We start from the raw sequence: 19,049 nt of genomic DNA on the forward strand, positions 1-19,049 counted from the left end.
GTATATTCTGAGACAACCAGTCATCAAGGTAGGTCAAGATTCTAAAGGAATAATCATACGTCAAGTAACTGTTCAGTTAGTCCTGCCGTTCCACTATTCGGGTTTTAATGGCAGAAATTGCTTGATTAACGGGACTCGACTGTACAATGTATTTGTAAGGGTCAGCTCTGCATTCCTCAAGTATATGTGCATTCAACACTTGTTAACACTGCAGATTAGCATTTTACTGGAGAGAGGCCACGGACAGTTTTTGAAGTAACCGACTCAAAGGTCACAGTTGCCTACTTTTACTATACATGCAACAAGACGTCAGTAGGGATATCCGCATTTAGGATTTTGCTAATAAGGTAAAAAGATGTTAATTTAAGATCACAAGTATCTTCCACTTTTGGATATTACTCCCTGCCATCACGGGTACCTATGCCCCTGAAATAGATTTAGGACGAACTACCTACTTTTCGAATGGTTGCAGTAATGCTGCGGTTTATTTGTGACTTTTACGTAAATTGAGCAAACACATTTGATTTTGTTTCTTTAATGCTTTTGATATTTGACAGCAATTACCACGCCCTGATTAGCTTCTACAGTAACGCTAGTCAGATCTACCTCCTGTTTGACTGATAAGGAACTGTCCGTCGTCACAGCAACAGTTCCCTTGGTGGAGAACACTGGACCGGAAGAAAAGTCATGCGTTGCACTCTGGGAACTGAGATTAATTATAACAAGGTGCATCTGCCAGCCCCTTGCATGCCGTACGTAAGATAAAATGTCATGGGCCACGAGAGCAAACTCTAGTTCACTGGTCTCAAACGACGGATATTCTCTTAACTTGATCAGATCTTTATACAGTTGTAAAATCCCGCTTGCAATTGTCTTCTGCACCTAAACAACATATTATTAAAGATAAAATATAAAAATAACAGAGGATGTTATCTTGCGAGTTTTATGAGATATAAATAAGTTAAGATAAATTGTTTGCTTCTCTCTATATGATGATATTCATATAAAGTAAAATATGCTAAAATGGAGTCAACAGATCAAAAAGATTTCTAAAATTTCTAAAACGACGTGTCCACGTGTAAAATTCCGTACCTACCTCTACATTGACCTTTGGGGACTCTAGACTCAGGTGAAGCCAAGGATGGACTGAATCATTGGTAAACCCAGCATTTGTAGCCGACGTCCACTGCATTGGTGATCGTTCGGGATCCCTGGTCTTATTCCGATATCCGTCCTGCAAACACGTTTATAATAACTCCATAAATTGCACCTTACTTTATTGACATTGATCATTAACTGTAAACAGTATGCTCATGATCCATAGCCGTAAGTTATGTGTAATCATCCTGCAAAAGTTGTAACAGTTTTTTTCAAAATGGATTATTTGTCGACTGGTATGTATTGATAATCCCCGAAAATATAAACAATGAATTATAACTCTACTGCAAAGTAACAGAATTTGATAAATGTTTGCGAGTTTATTTTTGGATGAGCACATAAATATTTAGTGAGGCGTCTTCACTAATTGAGCGAGGATATGCTTAGCGTTGTAATACTTTCGGACTGAGATTTAAACGGCCAGCTGACATGTTAATAAGAAGCTCTTTGTGTCAGGTTAACCATTTTCATACATGCACTAAAAAAGCTGGTCATATCATTTCATATGGATCGGTGTCGTGTGTCTATCATATTGTCTGAATTGGATTCAGAGCAAATCCCGAACTGAATTATCCTCTTCAATTTGTTCCAAACGAGTTCCTAACCTCCCATCCCCTAGTTTGAACTCAACAGTTTTTTTATTCGTAAGATTATTCAAATGCTTATCTGGCCAACTTTAAGAGCAAAACTACGAACTGCTTTTACTCACCTCTCCGAGACGGAGTCCGAATGTGTCATGACTTTCAGTGAATGTGTAAGGCACGTCCGTCATACCGATCTCCTCGCCGTAATAGATGATTGGCGTACCAGGGAGTGTGAGAAGAAGCATAGCTATCGCTCGTGCCTTGTCTTTCTCAAGTCTCGTAGCCACCCGAGAAAAGTCGTGACTTCCTGTCTACAGTATACATTAAAACATTGATAAAATCATATACAATATATGGTTATTGAAATATCGTGTATTGTAATTTCAAATAGATAAATGAAAAAGAAGGAAAGAAAACAACTAAATATATATACAGGTTGTATATGTATTTAAAAAAAGAAATAAGAAAGAAAAGAGAAAAAATTGAAAACAAGATAATACAAATACATTGCAAATAAACACATAACAAAAAAATGAATAAAAATGCTAGGACAAGTACTATATTATACAAGCTGAACAGAGTTGGACAGGAATGTGACTGAAACGAATGATAAAATCATGTTATCTTACTAAGAAATTTGGCCAGTCATCTGACCGTAGTGTCTCCATGTACTCTTTTATCACGTCTCTAAAGCACATTCCATCGCACGTTCTGTTAACCTGCTTGACCAGGTCAAAGTTGAATGGTATTGTACCGGCATCGTAGTATTTTCTGATTATTTCCTTATCAACAGACGTTGCCTCCGAAAACATGACCCTTTAGAAAAAAATATATATGAAAACCAAAGTATTAACAGGTTATGTATAAACACGTTGAAATATGACTGGTAGAGGGAACATCAATCATAAAAGTCTAACTTACATACATTATGTATAAAGTGTTTAAAACTGTTCACGACAATAGTCTGTATAAGACGTATATTTAAGGACTAAACTGTCTTTTCTTGGTGCCAGAGCGTTGCAAACAAACGTCATATTGTGTTAGCGCAATGCCAATATTCAGCGACAGCCTATTTTTTCAAAATTTATTTGTCACATGCAGATTGGCAAACAAAAAAGTGCATTGAAATAACACAGTCCCTGTTTAATTCTTTTTATTAATTATGTGATAATATTGTATAAAATTTCTTTTTGATATTTTAATTAATATAAAAAAACGACTTGATCCTAGGCTTTTTTTCATAGAGCCATGATTAATTGTTTACGTTAGCTACAAGTAGTTCCGGTGGGTGAATATATTCATACGCGACATGGATTGATGTCACGTTTTGGGTGTCAATTATGCTCACATAGACTGCAAATCTTTTTACTTAGTTTATATCGTGACTATGCCACCAAAATGTAAATATTCCGTTATATACGAGAGTAATAATGATTGAAGTCTTGTTGAACGTTCCTCCTTTGTGCTGTAATAATGCTATTTACTGAGAAGATATTTTGATTATTGGAGTAATTCATAATAGTGAGGTCATATAATATCACTTAAATGTCGCAAGTTCCTTCATATACAGGTGAACTTTTATCTAAATCCCTACATTCTACAATAAGAGAACCATATGTATTGATAATACACTACTGACGTCTAACGAAACTTAAAGCCGTAGTAAGGAAGCTTGCATCATTTGTCGACATTACATGATAATACATATACTATATTGATGAGGTCGATTACCTAGGCGGGTCGCTGTATGTGTCCAGTAACTTCTTCCATCCTTCGATTACTGGGAAGATCTCAGGTAAATTTACAGTCGTCTGAAAATATGAACAATTATAATTCGTTCAACGTTTTATTGACCTCTGATTGATGTGCAAATATTTTTCATTTCTTCCCGATCCTTCATTACTCACTCCCTTTTCTTCTGTTGGTATCTACTCAATGTGCCCCTTGCTAGGGCGTTACAACCCGGATAAACAAATCAAGTAAATAGAAATATCAAACAATAACATTAGGGTCTAAAAGTCGATCTTTTGTATGTACATATTTTGAAATAAATTAAACTTTCATAACAACTGCGAGAGAAGTTAAATCAGCTCATATCAATCACCCTTATGTGCCCGGATGTATGAGGAAACTCAAGTGGTCGGGCAAGTTACCCCATATGTTCATGTCTGATTATACATATTTCTCTCATATCTCGCCATGTTGGATAGAGTTTGCCCATGTAAGATAGCTATGTAAGATAAATCTATCTTACATAGCATTTCACGCGCGCGGATTAATCTGCGTTCAAGGGGGACAACTCTCACAGCGTCGTCTGCTTGTGTTCACATCCGACAGTCCTTATCGGTTTTGAAACGTTGGACTTAACTATAAAAATACATACATTCTTAGATAAATATATATCATATCAGCAGTAAATCAATAGGGCTACACGGTTAAACGATTAGACATTTCATCTGAGCGAACATATAACTCCGTTACTGTAACAAACAGTTAGACTACGCCTACAGGCCTGTTGTAACAGTTACAACTTACAGTACAATACAGACTTGCCTACCCGACAGATTTGTCATTTGTCATTAAAAACTTGTAAACACACACAATCACCTGGCAATGACAGGAAGTAAAATAAAAGCCATACATAAAAAATATAAAAAAGAAAATGTCAAACGTCACAACCTATGAAATGGTTCCGTTTGCGTCAGCAGGGGGCCCTGGAATTTGTTTACTCTACTGTACTGTCTGTAACTGTTAGGCCTACTCAGTAACCTGTGTATTTGGAAGTTGTGAATTGGCTCTTAAATGAACGAACATTCGGTAAAAATGACACCCCTCGATGTTCATATAAAAATATGTATTTTAATTGTAACTCAGAGTCTATATTTGTGTAGAGTAACCATGAAAACTAACTGTCATCCTAGCCTTTCAATATGATCATCGTTAGCCTATCGACTGACCTACCTTCGTCATTCCATCAAGACAACTGGTTAAACACATATAATGGGGCGATGACCTTGCCCTAGATATATTCATTCTATACAATATCTGGACTAGGTCATCAGTGCCTATTTTTTACCCCATCTTTGCTGTTATAGTCATAATTTCTCTAATTTATAACTTGGGGGTATATCTTTATATCTGAAATTGATTTGTCATTAATAAATGACCTTTTCAACACATATTATGTCTTCATTATCAATTTCTAGTGTTTTTTTAACAGCAAACTAGCTGTGGTCACCTAGCTCGTGTACAAGACAGAGATGTCATAAATAACATTTATTTATATCTGTATAAATAAATACATTTACATTTGTATGTCAGTCTGTAATTGTTTGTTTATTATATGTTGAGAGGGGCATTGGCACCACTCGCATCTCCCATTGTTCTGGTTTTTATGTAAATGGGCTAACATTGAGGGGTCAAGAAGGAGGTCCATGTCTGGGCCACGTGATGGAAAATTCCCAGGACTTGACTGACCTCTGGTCATTTTGGCTTAAGGGATAGAAGCGTGTGATTGGTCAGCCAATCAGCAGCCACGTAGCCCAGCCACCGGACCTATCACAGAGGAGATTGACCCTCAGTAGCGTCACCTCCATTGGGAAAATCAAGTGTAAAAGTTTATCTCCACTGATGGAAGTTTTTTAACACTTTTGATTTCCCACCCTTATGCCCTCCCAGTGTAACATGTATTGAACTGTCAATTTTAGACTCCTTATACTTGCTAATATGCATATACCAACTTTTCATCATGTTGAAAATGGTATCTTGAGGTTATATAATCTTTATATTGATTTAAATATATTATGGATGTACTGTTTGGGTATTATGTCATGCCTATTTTTTACCCCATCTTTGCTGTTATAGTCATAATTTCTCTAATTTATAACTTGGGGGTATATCTTTATATCTGAAATTGATTTGTCATTAATAAATGACCTTTTCAACACATATTATGTCTTCATTATCAATTTCTAGTGTTTCTTAACAGCAAACTAGCTGTGGTCACCTAGCTCGTGTACAAGACAGAGATGTCATAAATAATCCTATGTCACAGAAAAGATCGAATACTCGTATAGAGTCACTGTTCGCTGGTTCACACACGAAGTTGCCAAAATCACAGTGAATTTAAAATTACCAGCCACGAAACATCGCCGCGTCATGGCGATCGAGATCGACATCACTCTCAATATCCTTGAACTATGAATGGAATTCCAATGACAGTCGTGACGTCATGCAGTGACGTAGTATTTTATATAAAAAAAAAATTGACTTGACATTTAAAAGTACAGTGTGTTCTGTGAAATGATTAAATATGTCGAGGTGCAAATCAAATTATGTGAAGTTGGAAAACTCATTTCAGCGTTGGCTTTCAGTATTGTTGATAGAACTTCTTTTTCTCGGATGTTGACAATTTGATCACGGCCACGTAAAAATCGGTCAAGTTACGGTAATTTTTATCGGCGAATTGTTCATTCGTTCATCACTTAACCACAAAATGAATGAAATTTGTGCGCAAACTTAGTTTGCCAAAATAGGGTATGATCTTTCAGAATATTACAAGTATATTTAGTAAAAACGTCAAATAAAGAAATTAAAAAATTGAAGAAAATGGATGGCTGAGGGACACTTTCGCCGGAAATTCGGTAATGATATGAGAGAAAAAGACTCTTTCATTATGTGTGTATGTAGGATAGGGTTATTCCACCCTCGGGATCACAAAATGTGGTAAAACCCTCGGCAAGCCTCGGGTTTCACCACATTTTGTGACCCCTCGGGTGGAATATCCCTATCCTACATATACACATATGAAAGAGTCTTATATTCTTTGTGAAAAGTACCCTAAAACGCACAATAGAACGAGGAAGATGATCAGGATCAATTATTTGTATCAATATACGGATGATAAATGATAAATCTATATATACCACTAGGTCCTTATGTTACGGAAGATATATGATACATCTGTATATACCACTAGTCCTAATGTTATGGAAGATATATGATAAATCTATATATACCACTTGGTGTTGATGTTACGGATGCTAAATGATAAATCTATATATACACTTGGTTTTAATGTTACGGGTGTTGTATGATTAATCTGTATACCTCTTGCTCCTGAAGATTTTCGCTTTCAAACAGGTGCACAACAGCGTCTACTCGGAATCCGGCCACGCCTTTATCCAGCCAAAATCTCAATACGTCCTATTAGGTAGAAAAAAACAACATCTATCATATTAAATTATTCGCTATATTTGGCATGGAAAATCATTCATTTTTCTTTATTTTTTTTCTTTTAGAATATGAACTTTGAAGAATTCATTACAAATTCATATTTTAACAATATTTCTTTTATGGGAAGACGAAACATTTCCACTCTAACAACAATCTACCTGGTCGATCTCTGAAGATGTGATAACTTATCAGCGAGAATGACATACATGGATTTTGAAGATGATATGAAGCTAAACATATCAAAAAGCTCGTCTGAACATGTAAGTTACCACAAAGGTCTTACAGCTATTTATTTACTATGTGTTACAAACAGATTCCATCCCATCAATCCCTCACTTGAAGTTCAAATGATGTAAAATGTATATCAAATTCAATTGGAGGTTTTCGCTGCCTGACAAATGTTGTTATTGGGTCTATTTAATGGCATACAGGATAACAACCGCACTTGAAAGACAGATATTTACTTAGGACGGGGAAACCCCCATTTTGTGAATTCTCACCTTTTTGCGTCAGTAATCCTATGTCGTTTTTTTTTTTAAATTTTAGTATGACTTGTATACATTGTATATCAGTATTGATTATCATATCCACATACACTAATTATAAATCCACCATACATTCTGAACTGACCTTAACAGCAGCTATGACGGCGGGGTTTCTATAGTTGAGGTCCGGTTGTTCCACGAGATAGTTGTGATAGTAATACTGTTGTCTTATATCACTCCACGCCCAGGCTGATGCACCGAGGGTGTTTGTCTGAAACAACGAAAATCTCCTACATATATGATGTAGTATCATTAGATAACCTTACAAAATCAATTATACGTCATGGCTTAAGCAAATATGTACTCGCATGACAACCAAATAAGGACTGGGATGGGTTATCAAAGGTACACTGTACAATATGTACCCTCTATGACAACTAGATAAGAACTGGGATGGGTTATCAAAGGTACAATGTGTACCCTCTATGACAACTAGATAATAACTGGGATGGGTTATCAAAGGTACAATATGTACCCTCTATGACAACTAGATAAGAACTGGGATGGGTTATCAAAGGTACAATATGTACCCTCTATGATAACTAGATAAGAACTGGGATGGGTTATCAAAGGTACAATATGCACTACCATGACAACTAGATAAGAACTGGGATGGGTTATTAGAGGTACAATATGTACCCTCTATGACAACTAGATAAGAACTGGGATGGGTTATTAGAGGTACAATATGTACCCTCTATGACAACTAGATAAGAACTGGGATGGGTTATCAAAGGGTACAATATATATCCTCTATGACAACTAGATAAGAACTGGGATGGGTTATTAGAGGTACAATATGTACCCTCTATGATAACTAAATAAAGGCGCATGCTTGGTGTTGAACATTTTTATTATTTAATCGATGATTGCAAATTCATTTCCAAAAGAATGCGTTCTTTAAAACGTAGAACTGGTAATAAAAGACAGGAAGAAACTTTTGCTTTGAACATGAATTCAATGATTCAATGATATGGTTATATCAATCACCCCAGGTTTACCCAGTTGTTATGGGTATGTAAATCCCCCCCCCCCCCCCCCCCCCCAGGTTTACCCAGTTGTTATGGGTATATCAATCACCCCAGGTTTACCCAGTTGTTATGGGTATGTAAATCCCCCCCCCCCAATGTTTACCCAGTTGTTATGGGTATATCAATCACCCCCAGGTTTACCCAGTTGTTATGGGTATATCAATCACCTCCATGTTTACCCAGTTGTTATGGGTATATCAACCACCCCCAGGTTCACTCAGTTGTTATGGGTATATCAACCACCCCCAGGTTTACCCAGTTGTTATGGGTATATCAATCACTCCCAGGTTTACCCAGTTGTTATGGGTATATCAATCACCCCCAGGTTTACCCAGTTGTTATGGGTATATCAACCACCCCCAGGTTTACCCAGTTGTTATGGGTATATCAATCACCCCAAGGTTCACTCAGTTGTTATGGGTATATCAACCACCCCCAGGTTTACCCAGTTGTTATGGGTATATCAACCACCCCCAGGTTTACCCAGTTGTTATGGGTATATCAATCACCCCAGGTTTACCCAGTTGTTATGGGTATATCAATCACTCCCAGGTTTACCCAGTTGTTATGGGTATATCAATCACCCCCAGGTTTACCCAGTTGTTATGGGTATATCAATCACCTCCAGGTTTACCCAGTTGTTATGGGTACATGTATATCAATCACCCCCAGGTTTACCCAGTTGTTATGGGTACATGTATATCAACCACCCCCAGGTTTACCCAGTTGTTAGGGGTATATCAATCACCCCCAGGTTTACCCAGTTGTTATGGGTATATCAATCACCCCAGGTTTACCCAGTTGTTATGGGTATATCAATCACCCCCAGGTTTACCCAGTTGTTATGGGTATATCAATCACCTCCAGGTTTACCCAGTTGTTATGGGTATATCAATCACCCCCAGGTTTACCCAGTTGTTATGGGTATATCAATCACCTACAGGTTTACCCAGTTGTTATGGGTATATCAATCACTCCCAGGTTTACCCAGTTGTTATGGGTATATTAATCTCCCCCAGGTTTACCCAGTTGTTATGGGTATATCAATCACCCCCAGGTTTACCCAGTTGTTATGGGTATATCAATCACCCCCAGGTTTACCCAGTTGTTATGGGTATATCAATCACCCCCAGGTTTACCCAGTTGTTATGGGTATATCAATCACCCCCAGGTTTACCCAGTTGTTATGGGTATATCAATCATCCCAAGGTTTACCCAGTTGTTATGGGTATATCAATCACCTCCAGGTTTACCCAGTTGTTATGGGGATATCAATCACCCCCAGGTTTAGCCAGTTGTTATGGGTATATCAATCATCCCCAGGTTTACCCAGTTGTTATGGGTATATCAATCACCCCCAGGTTTACCCAGTTGTTATGGGTATATCAATCATCCCCAGGTTTACCCAGTTGTTATGGGTATATCAATCACCTCCAGGTTTACCCAGTTGTTATGGGGATATCAATTACCCCCCAGGTTTACCCAGTTGTTATGGGTATATCAATCACCCCAGGTTTACCCAGTTGTTATGGGTACATGTATATCAATCACCCCAGGTTTACCCAGTTGTTATGGGTATATCAATCACCCCACGGTTTACCCAGTTGTTATGGGTATATCAATCACCCCAGGTTTACCCAGTTGTTATGGGTACATGTATATCAATCACCCCATGTTTACCCAGTTGTTATGGGTATATCAATCACCCCCATGTTTACCCAGTTGTTATGGGTATGTAACAACCCCCCCCCCCCCCCCCCCCCCCAGGTTTACCGTTTACCCAGTTGTTATGGGTATACCAATCACCCCCAGGTTCACCCAGTTGTTATTGGTATATCAATCACCCCCAGGTTTACCCAGTTGTTAAGGGTATATCAGTCACCCCCAGGTTTACTCAGTTGTTATGGGTATGTAAATTCCCCCAGGTTTACCCAGTTGTTATGGGTATATCAATCACCCCCAGGTTTACCCAGTTGTTATGGGTATATCAATCACCCCAGGTTTACCCAGTTGTTATGGGTACATGTATATCAATCACCCCAGGTTTACCCAGTTGTTATGGGTATATCAATCACCCCCAGGTTTACCCAGTTGTTATGGGTATATCAATCACCCCCAGGTTTACCCAGTTGTTATGGGTATATCAATCACCCCAGGTTTACCCAGTTGTTATGGGTACATGTATATCAATCACCCCAGGTTTACCCAGTTGTTATGGGTATATCAATCACCCCCAGGTTTACCCAGTTGTTATGGGTATATCAATCACCCCCAGGTTTACCCAGTTGTTATGGGTACATGTATATCAATCACCCCCAGGTTTACCCAGTTGTTATGGGTATATCAACCACCCCCAGGTTTACCCAGTTGTTAGGGTACGTGTCGCCCCCAGGTTTACCCAGTTGTTATGGGTATATCAATCACCCCCAGGTTTACCCAGTTGTTAGGGGTCGTGTCGCCTGTACCGTTGACCCACACGTAGAAATCCTCGTAACCTTCCACTCTACTCTCACTGTCTGTGAACCACTGGCTCTGGTTACTCGTGTGGTTCGGCACGAAGTCGATGATCACTTTGATATCTGGAATAATACTGTAACGGGTTACATTAGTCTAAGTTGATGTCGCCTTTTCTACGTAAATTATGTTATATTTACAAAGTTACTACATAATTACTCGAATTAACTTTTTGTAGATGTGAAAGTTAAATATTACCTTTCTGACAATTTAATGAAATCACGAAAATGCGACATTAATTTAAATCAAACGACGCTTAAGAAAAATATTTTGTAAATTGGTGTGAATTAAGTTTTTATTGTTTAATAAAAGTCTTAATAATTCACTTCATTTGAGTGATCTTGGCCGCCGTACACAATGACCCTACCCCGTCATATTGAGCTTTACCTTTTTCCTTAGCTTTCACCAGAAGATGGTCGAAGTTGTCCATTGTTCCGAATAGAGGGTCGATCGCCGTATAATTAATGATGTCATAACCGTTGTCCTTCATGGGTGACTCGTAGAAAGGGCTGATCCATATGGCTTTCACCCCGAGGACCGAGAGATACGACAACTTCTCCGTTATACCTTTATAAAAAGGAATAGAATAGTTCATACATTAAACACTTTGAATAGTAAACTAATGATAGGAAAAGTAGTTTTTCCCGGTAATTATTTGATTTTGGTGGGTTTTCCGCCTCTTGAAGAGCAGTAGCCATTTTGAGGCGGGGAATTCATTCTAGACTCTTCAATGAATAACGTACACGAGTTTAGAAGCTACAGCATGGGAGAGTCCGTGATGTCATTGGCAAACCGTCCAGGGTATAGATCAAGTCACACACCATGGATCTTAACTGAGTTTACAAGTTAGGCATCACCTTACTGAACGTCGTCGACCTCATCAACGGCAAAAGTCTCCATATATCAGTAGTTAAACATGCCAGCAGTTTGTGTGGTTATCTGAGAATGGTTCCGACTCTATGGACAATGAACGTTGCCATTGACTCTATCATAACTTAACATTGTCACGTGACATTAAGTGATGACACCATGAACGTTGTCGTTGACTTTATCATAACTTAACATTGTCACGTGACATTAAGTGATGACACCATGAACGTTGTCATTGACTTTATCATAACTTAACTTTGTCACGTGACATTAAGTGATGACACCATGAACGTTGTCATTGATTTTATCATAACTTAACATTGTCACGTGACATTAAGTGATGACACCATGAACGTTGTCATTGATTTTATCATAACTTAACATTGTCACGTGACATTAAGTGATGACACCATGAACGTTGTCATTGATTTTATCATAACTTAACATTGTCACGTGACATTAAGTGATGCCACCATGAACGTTGTCATTGATTTTATCATATCTTAACATTAGCATGTGACATTAAGTGTTGACACCATGGATGTCATATCTTATTATGTCATCAGTAGACTAAATATATGTAAAATGTATAACCAATGAACGTTACCATACGACATCTATGTCTGATTTAGATTTCCCCCTAAACCAGGCGCGAAAGCGCGCATCATTCCTTATAACTTATTGTTTTTAGATATTTGGAATTATACGTAACGCTGCGAAAATATACCAGCAGACTTATGAATTTTCCTAATTCCCCCAAAAATGTTTCCTATCTTATCTAACTGTCATTAAGGGCGCTTACCATTGAGATCGCCTTTCCCATCATCGTTAGTGTCCTTGAATGACATTGGATAGATCTGATAGACAGGCGACGTTTTCCACCATTCTAGTTTGGATGTATCATACTGAACCTTTTCCCGGATGTCAGTGGCGAACGTGACCACACATAGTATGGCCACACTGACCAATACGCTGACCAATACGATGACGGAACAGCGCGTTTTGGAACAACAGGACTTCTTTGGATTGTTATCCTCAACATCCATTTTTACCTTCTATAGATAATCACATATATACTACTCAATGTGACAACATGTGTGTTTCTGTAGACCTCTCGGATATATAGGATAAAACTGTTCACCTGTACACTGAAACACCTTTTAAATTCTCATGTTGGTACCCAGATAACAATGTCGGTCATATCAACTACCCGTTTTATGAAGGTCTTTGAGGTTAGTCCAATCCCGTGGAGCTTGCCGACCTCGGCTTATACCACTTCTATGTGGGGTAACAACGTTATCATTAAGTAAGCTACTCTGTGTCAGGATATATCTTTCCTGTGTAAATATACACGAAGGTTTAAATCAAAAGTCTATTCAAAATATAAAGGATCAAGTTTGTACACATCAGGTGCAAGGCTTGAGGGAAGGATATATGGAAGTTGTATTAACAGACATCGTGATGCAACCTATAAGCGAAAGTTTATTGACAAGTTGTACACGTGCTTTAGACATTAAAAAAAAGTTGTTGGTCTGTTATCAGCTTGTGACTCTCTATCTATCGTTTAGCTGTAGCAGCGAACAGAGAAAAAAATACTGTGAGTTTTAAGTTTAAATAAAGCTTATCTGTTTGTCATAGATTATCATAGAACGAACGGTTCGGCAGGAGGGACGGAAATCAAGCATTATATAAATATATGTAACTGTTTGTATGAAATGTTGGTTTGATACCAACACATTTCCTTAAAAGCGACTCCTACGGGTTTCCGCATATTTCTTATATTTCACTTCAGAGATGTTTTTATATACATGTAGCTACAATTAATCATGGTACTGTTAGGGCGTAAAAATGAAAAAAATGTCTATGCTAAAAGTTTAATTAAATTCAGTAGTAAACACATGCACATGGAGATGGATATCAACTCAAACCAGTTGAAAAATTTGAACTAACTATACTCGTGCACCCTGTCCTTTTTCGGTAGACTGTTTTCGATATTGAGAAATTTAAATCTAGTCCTGTGTGACAGAGATTACACAAAAATTATCGTCGTAGCATTCAGTGTTTTAATAGATAATCTGAAAATTATAGACAAGGGAAATATAAACTATCTTAATGTCTGCAGCATTATCTCCCACTAGCTGAGATACATATCTTCGATCACAGTCGTCATTTACGATGATATACCTGTACGTGTATTATACAAGATGTAGAAGAGATAGGTAGATAACAATAAAATACGTCCTTTGTTAAAACAACAAATATGACATTCTGATAACTGTATTGACCGACTCAAAGTCATTTTTCACAAACATTGCACAGATTTGTCTAAAAAGCAAACTTGGTCGAACATATTAAAACGTTAAGGTACTTGTACCATCTGATGACTTATACCAGTCTACTTATCATCATGTGACCTGTAGTTTATGAATAGGTCATGTGACACCACAGAGATAGTGTTCAAAATGGCGGACAGAGGTGGTGTTATGGCGTGAGATAGACCCTGATTAACATGTCGTACCTCAGTGATGACGACGATGAAGAGGAAAGTCTTCTCCGTACGCATCCACCGCCCCCAGTTTACAGGTAAGTCCGAGTGTAAATTGTACTCGGGATAACAACAACATTTTCTGTAAACAAACACACATCGTAGGCCTCAACAGTTGACAATCACTACACACAGCCAGCTGAATGAGATAACCGATTGATTATTTTGTAAAACCAATGATATGTGATGATATCGAAGATATCTGAAAAATGTATACAAATTTAGAAAATGTTCGCAAAAACTAACCAGCTTTGTTAATGAGAATATCAAATATATTAACAATACGTCTACACTCGTGTAGATTTAGGATTGTTTATACTATATATGACGCAGCACAAATTGATACTAGTAAAATTATAAAGTCGAATTACCTTTCATGAAATAAAAATGACACATATTGATGTTAATTAGTTTTATTTACTGTGAACGTAACTTTTTAAAGAAATGTGTTTTTAAGTAGAATCTACATGTTTGTAAACATAAATGGTCTTTTATGTTGCGGTCCATAATGCCAACAAAACTGAACAATATTGATATATCTCCAGGGTTTTAAATTCTTTTCTTTTTTAAACCTTTTTACGCAGATCTTCTAACCAGTCAAAATAGACGTTACAAGCAATGACATCATCTTTATGCTCTGTAATGATAACGAATGATTCAACCATTAGAAAATTCTTGTTTCGAACAGGATGAATTTTTTAAATGGTAATGATTGAAACGGATCATGTCTACAACAAATGACTTTGGCTGTTTTGAGGAACAGTTATAAATATGATAGACAGTGGTACAGTCGGTTTGGGGAGCTGTATGTCCACTGTATATATAATGTGAAGTACTGGTCCTTGACTGATGAACATGTCATGTACTTTATAAGTAATAAGGACGTGCATGTTCTAAATATACATGTACCGCCGATAGTCTAAATTACAGGTAACTGTGGTCTGTTGCAAAAGATATAAAAAAAAAAACATACCCAGATTCTCTGTTGAGATAGTCACACATAAAAAAAAATAAAACTTATAAATATAAGTAAAGGGCAGTGTCTATCAACCGTTTTATTGAATACAATAATTAACGTCGGCCAAAATGAATATATTTTCATTGGAATGCATCTTCATTTAACAATCAAACGATGTAAATTCTCTACATCAGTATATACTACTGTACACGAACCTCTAATTTTACATTTGATCAATTTGATTCTTCTACAATAACCTAATTAAAAGAGCTACATTATCAGCACTGATGTTAATTCAGTGAAATATTTATAACAACATACACCACGCTCTCCTTTAGACAATGATGAACTAAGTAAGTGTCACTGTTTCACACAAAATAACAAGTTATACAAAATATTCTGGAACATTTTTCAACATGTTGGTAAAGTAAATTTAATAGAGGTTATATGGCACCGCCAATATGATATTTGAGAGTGTGACGTTTCGATGTAATGACCAATTTGAAGCCTACTAGCACTGTCTTATGTAGTGCCCGAGATGGTAAAAATTCTATCTACTCTAAGGATGTTTCGTTTTTATCATAATCCTATTGACACCAAATTTGAAGATAGTGTGGCGAGATGGTGGAAATGAAATAGACTACAACAAGTGTACAACACTTGTTTTTAACACCTGGTCATTACTTGTATCATAGTTATACAACATACAAAACGTTTTCCATTTATATCATATACATAAAACGATGCCCATTTCGATATGGGAATTTGTATTACTTATTATACTTATCAACACAACATAAACTATTGTAAGCCCTCGGCTCCCATCAGCTTTCAAACTATAGTTATCAGCGAGAAACGAATTGAAACATTTACTGGAGTTGTCTCCCTTCCTCCACTCCATCTTTATAGTTTAGCTAGCGAGATCATGGGTCCGCCGCGGGAATTGGATTTTTCTTATGGAATTCTTAGAGTGATTTGAACATGCACTATGATTGGCTGAGGGTGTTTCGTGTAGCTTGAGCGCTGTTGAGATAAGTTCCGAGAACGAGGAAAGTAATGGTCGTTGCATGTTTCTCTCTTGTCACATCTCGTGTCCCTTCTCACGTTGGGCGCCAAATGTAATAGGAGAGGAAACCGCAACGATTAAACGAGACTCCGACCCGGGACCTCCAAACTTTAGTCGGGCGCTCTAACCATCTGAGAGCTACCTGGTCACCGGCGGTCAGTCCAGTCCAGTTTCGCTACATATGTATTACCGACCTGTAAGTGACTTCAAACGGATTTCATATTACACCAGGAAATATAACACTCATCAATAAGACGTAGCCCGACATACCAGATATACCAGACATGGTGTCAGGACCAGAGGAAACTCGGGCTACAATACGACCGTGATGTCGACCATCAAATATTCCCGCGCTTCGCAGAAAAGTGGGAGTTAATTTGGCCGTCGTGTTTTTAGCCAATCAGAATACTGGCTTGTTTTTATATGTGTCGTGTGGTGTGTAGTGCGTGTCACTTTCTAGCTGCCGTTCGCGTGCATTGCGTCTTAATTTTTCATATGCAGTAGGATTTACCTGGGAGGGAGTCCACATTGACTGTAATAATAACAAACAATTTTAAATTCTGGTATTAATGTCAATGGTCTTGTTGGTAAGCTTAAGTCTCCCGATTTTATTGAGTGTCTCTCTAGCTATGACTTACATGTAATAGGTCTTACCGAAACTAAGACTGATAATGCTGACTCCATTGATATAAATGGTTATACAGCGTTTTGTAAACACAGAAATGTTTGTCCACTGTGAAATATGGTGGTATAGTTGTTTACTGTAAACATGAATACGTGAAACATGTAAATGTAATCAAAACTGATTGTAGTCACGTTTAATGGCTTCAAATGAAGGGGGACGTCGTTAAACACAAAGGGCATATGCTATTTGGAATCGTTTATATCCCGCCCAGTAGCTCCAAGTATTCCTTACCTGACCTTTTTCATGACGTTGAAAATGATTTACTATCTCTACAAACGCAAAATAGCAAGTATGTTTGCCTACTTGGGGATTTCAATAGTAGGACGGCGGATCTTACCGAATTCTTTGAAGCCGAAATTGTGACTATAGTTATTTTTTCAGATGTTGATAATCTTATTGATATTAATGTACCCAGAACAAGGTCATCAAAAGATATTTTATGTAATGATTATGGTAAGCGGTTAATTGAGCTATGCACTATCTACACTTGAAGGTAATGGTTTTATCAATGAACCAATACTACCGAATGAAATATTGAATTGTGTCAAAATGCTTAGAAATAATAAGGCTGTTGATGACGATATGCTATGTAACGTGTATATCAAATCAACTATTGATTTAATGATGCCATTATATGTAGAATTATTCAATTATATTTTGAATACTGATCATGTGCCCGAATCCTGGCTCATAGGAAATATTATCCCCGTTTTTAAAAATAATGGTAGTTTGTATGATCCTCATAATTGTCGACCTATTACTCTGATTAGTTGCCTGGGTAAATTGTTTACAGCTATAATAAACGATCGTTTAAATAAATATGCTGATAATGTTGAACTCATTCTCGAAAATCAGGCAGGGTGTCGAAGGAACCACTCCACAACTGACCATATTTTCTCGCTCTATACTTTAATTGAGTTACCTAAACATTTAAAAAAATAAATATTTTGTGCTTTTATAGAATTTGAAAAGGCATTTGATAGTACATGTATATGGTAAATTGGTCTTTGGTTAAACTTTTGATAAACAATATACATGTAGATGGCAAAAGTTTTTGAATTTTCAAAAATATGTACAATGTTATCAAGGCCAAAGTAAGTAAAGATGCTGTATTCTAAAAAGTATTTTTGTGTACTTCCGGTGGCCGGCAAGGCGATAACCTATCTCCGTTTTTCTTTTCACTTTTTCTTAACGATTAGAAGATTTTATTAAATCACATGATTGTAAAGAGATTTGTCTTATATAACTGAAAAATTAGAACAATAATTAAATATATATTTGAAATTGTATGTAATGTTATATGCTGATGACACTATTTTACTACCAGAAAAATGCTGATGATTTGCAAAAGCAGCTAGATACATGTTTGAAATATTCTAAACTTTGGCAGTTTAAAGCAAAACAACCGAAGTATTGAGTTTTGGAAGGAAAAGATTTCCTAATGATTTGAATTTTACATACGGTGAAAATAATCTAATATAAATAGCCAAATAATTTTAGTATCTTGGGGTTTATTTTACCCAAACTAGTTTAACAGAATTTAATATCAAACAACTATATAAAAAAGGGATTAAAGCAATGTATGGTGCTATGGCTAAATGTAGAGATCATAATTTGTCTATAGATTGTCATCTTGACATATTTGATAAAGCTGTCAAACCTATTGTTTTATATGAATGTGAAGTTTGGAGTTTCTGTAACTATAAACTTATTGAACGTTTGTACCTAACATTTTGTCAACATATTTTTAATGTTAAAACGTCTACGCAAAATTTATGATATATGGAGAACTTGGACGGTTCCCACTTGATATGACTGTTAAAGTCAGAATGATTGGATTTTGGGCTAAATTGACAAA

General features: G+C 36.9%; 2 protein-coding genes across 2 annotated transcripts in view; one reads left to right on the forward strand and one right to left on the reverse strand.

Annotated features, from left to right (window-relative positions):
* Positions 1–421: 421 nt before the first annotated feature.
* LOC117329145 (maltase A3-like) lies at positions 422–13,096 on the reverse strand. The gene is made up of 10 exons (XM_033886896.1): positions 12,740–13,096; positions 11,455–11,634; positions 10,990–11,132; positions 7,608–7,733; positions 6,852–6,947; positions 3,474–3,553; positions 2,372–2,558; positions 1,868–2,053; positions 1,097–1,234; positions 422–882 (listed from the first exon to the last, which is right to left on the reverse strand). The coding sequence occupies exons 1-10, from the start codon at positions 12,981–12,983 to the stop codon at positions 535–537; spliced, it is 1,728 nt and encodes a 575-aa protein (XP_033742787.1). The 5' UTR covers positions 12,984–13,096; the 3' UTR covers positions 422–534.
* A 1,303-nt stretch (positions 13,097–14,399) lies between these two features.
* Positions 14,400–19,049, forward strand: part of LOC117329146 (major facilitator superfamily domain-containing protein 8-like) — a 32,278-nt gene continuing 27,628 nt past the window's right edge. Inside the window, exon 1 of the mRNA XM_033886898.1 lies at positions 14,400–14,520. Within this exon, the coding sequence (XP_033742789.1) occupies positions 14,447–14,520 (74 nt within the window). The 5' untranslated portion in view covers positions 14,400–14,446. The remainder of the gene's footprint in view (positions 14,521–19,049) is intronic.

This window comes from Pecten maximus, chromosome 6 (assembly GCF_902652985.1).
Source record: "Pecten maximus chromosome 6, xPecMax1.1, whole genome shotgun sequence".
Taxonomy (NCBI): domain Eukaryota; kingdom Metazoa; phylum Mollusca; class Bivalvia; order Pectinida; family Pectinidae; genus Pecten; species Pecten maximus.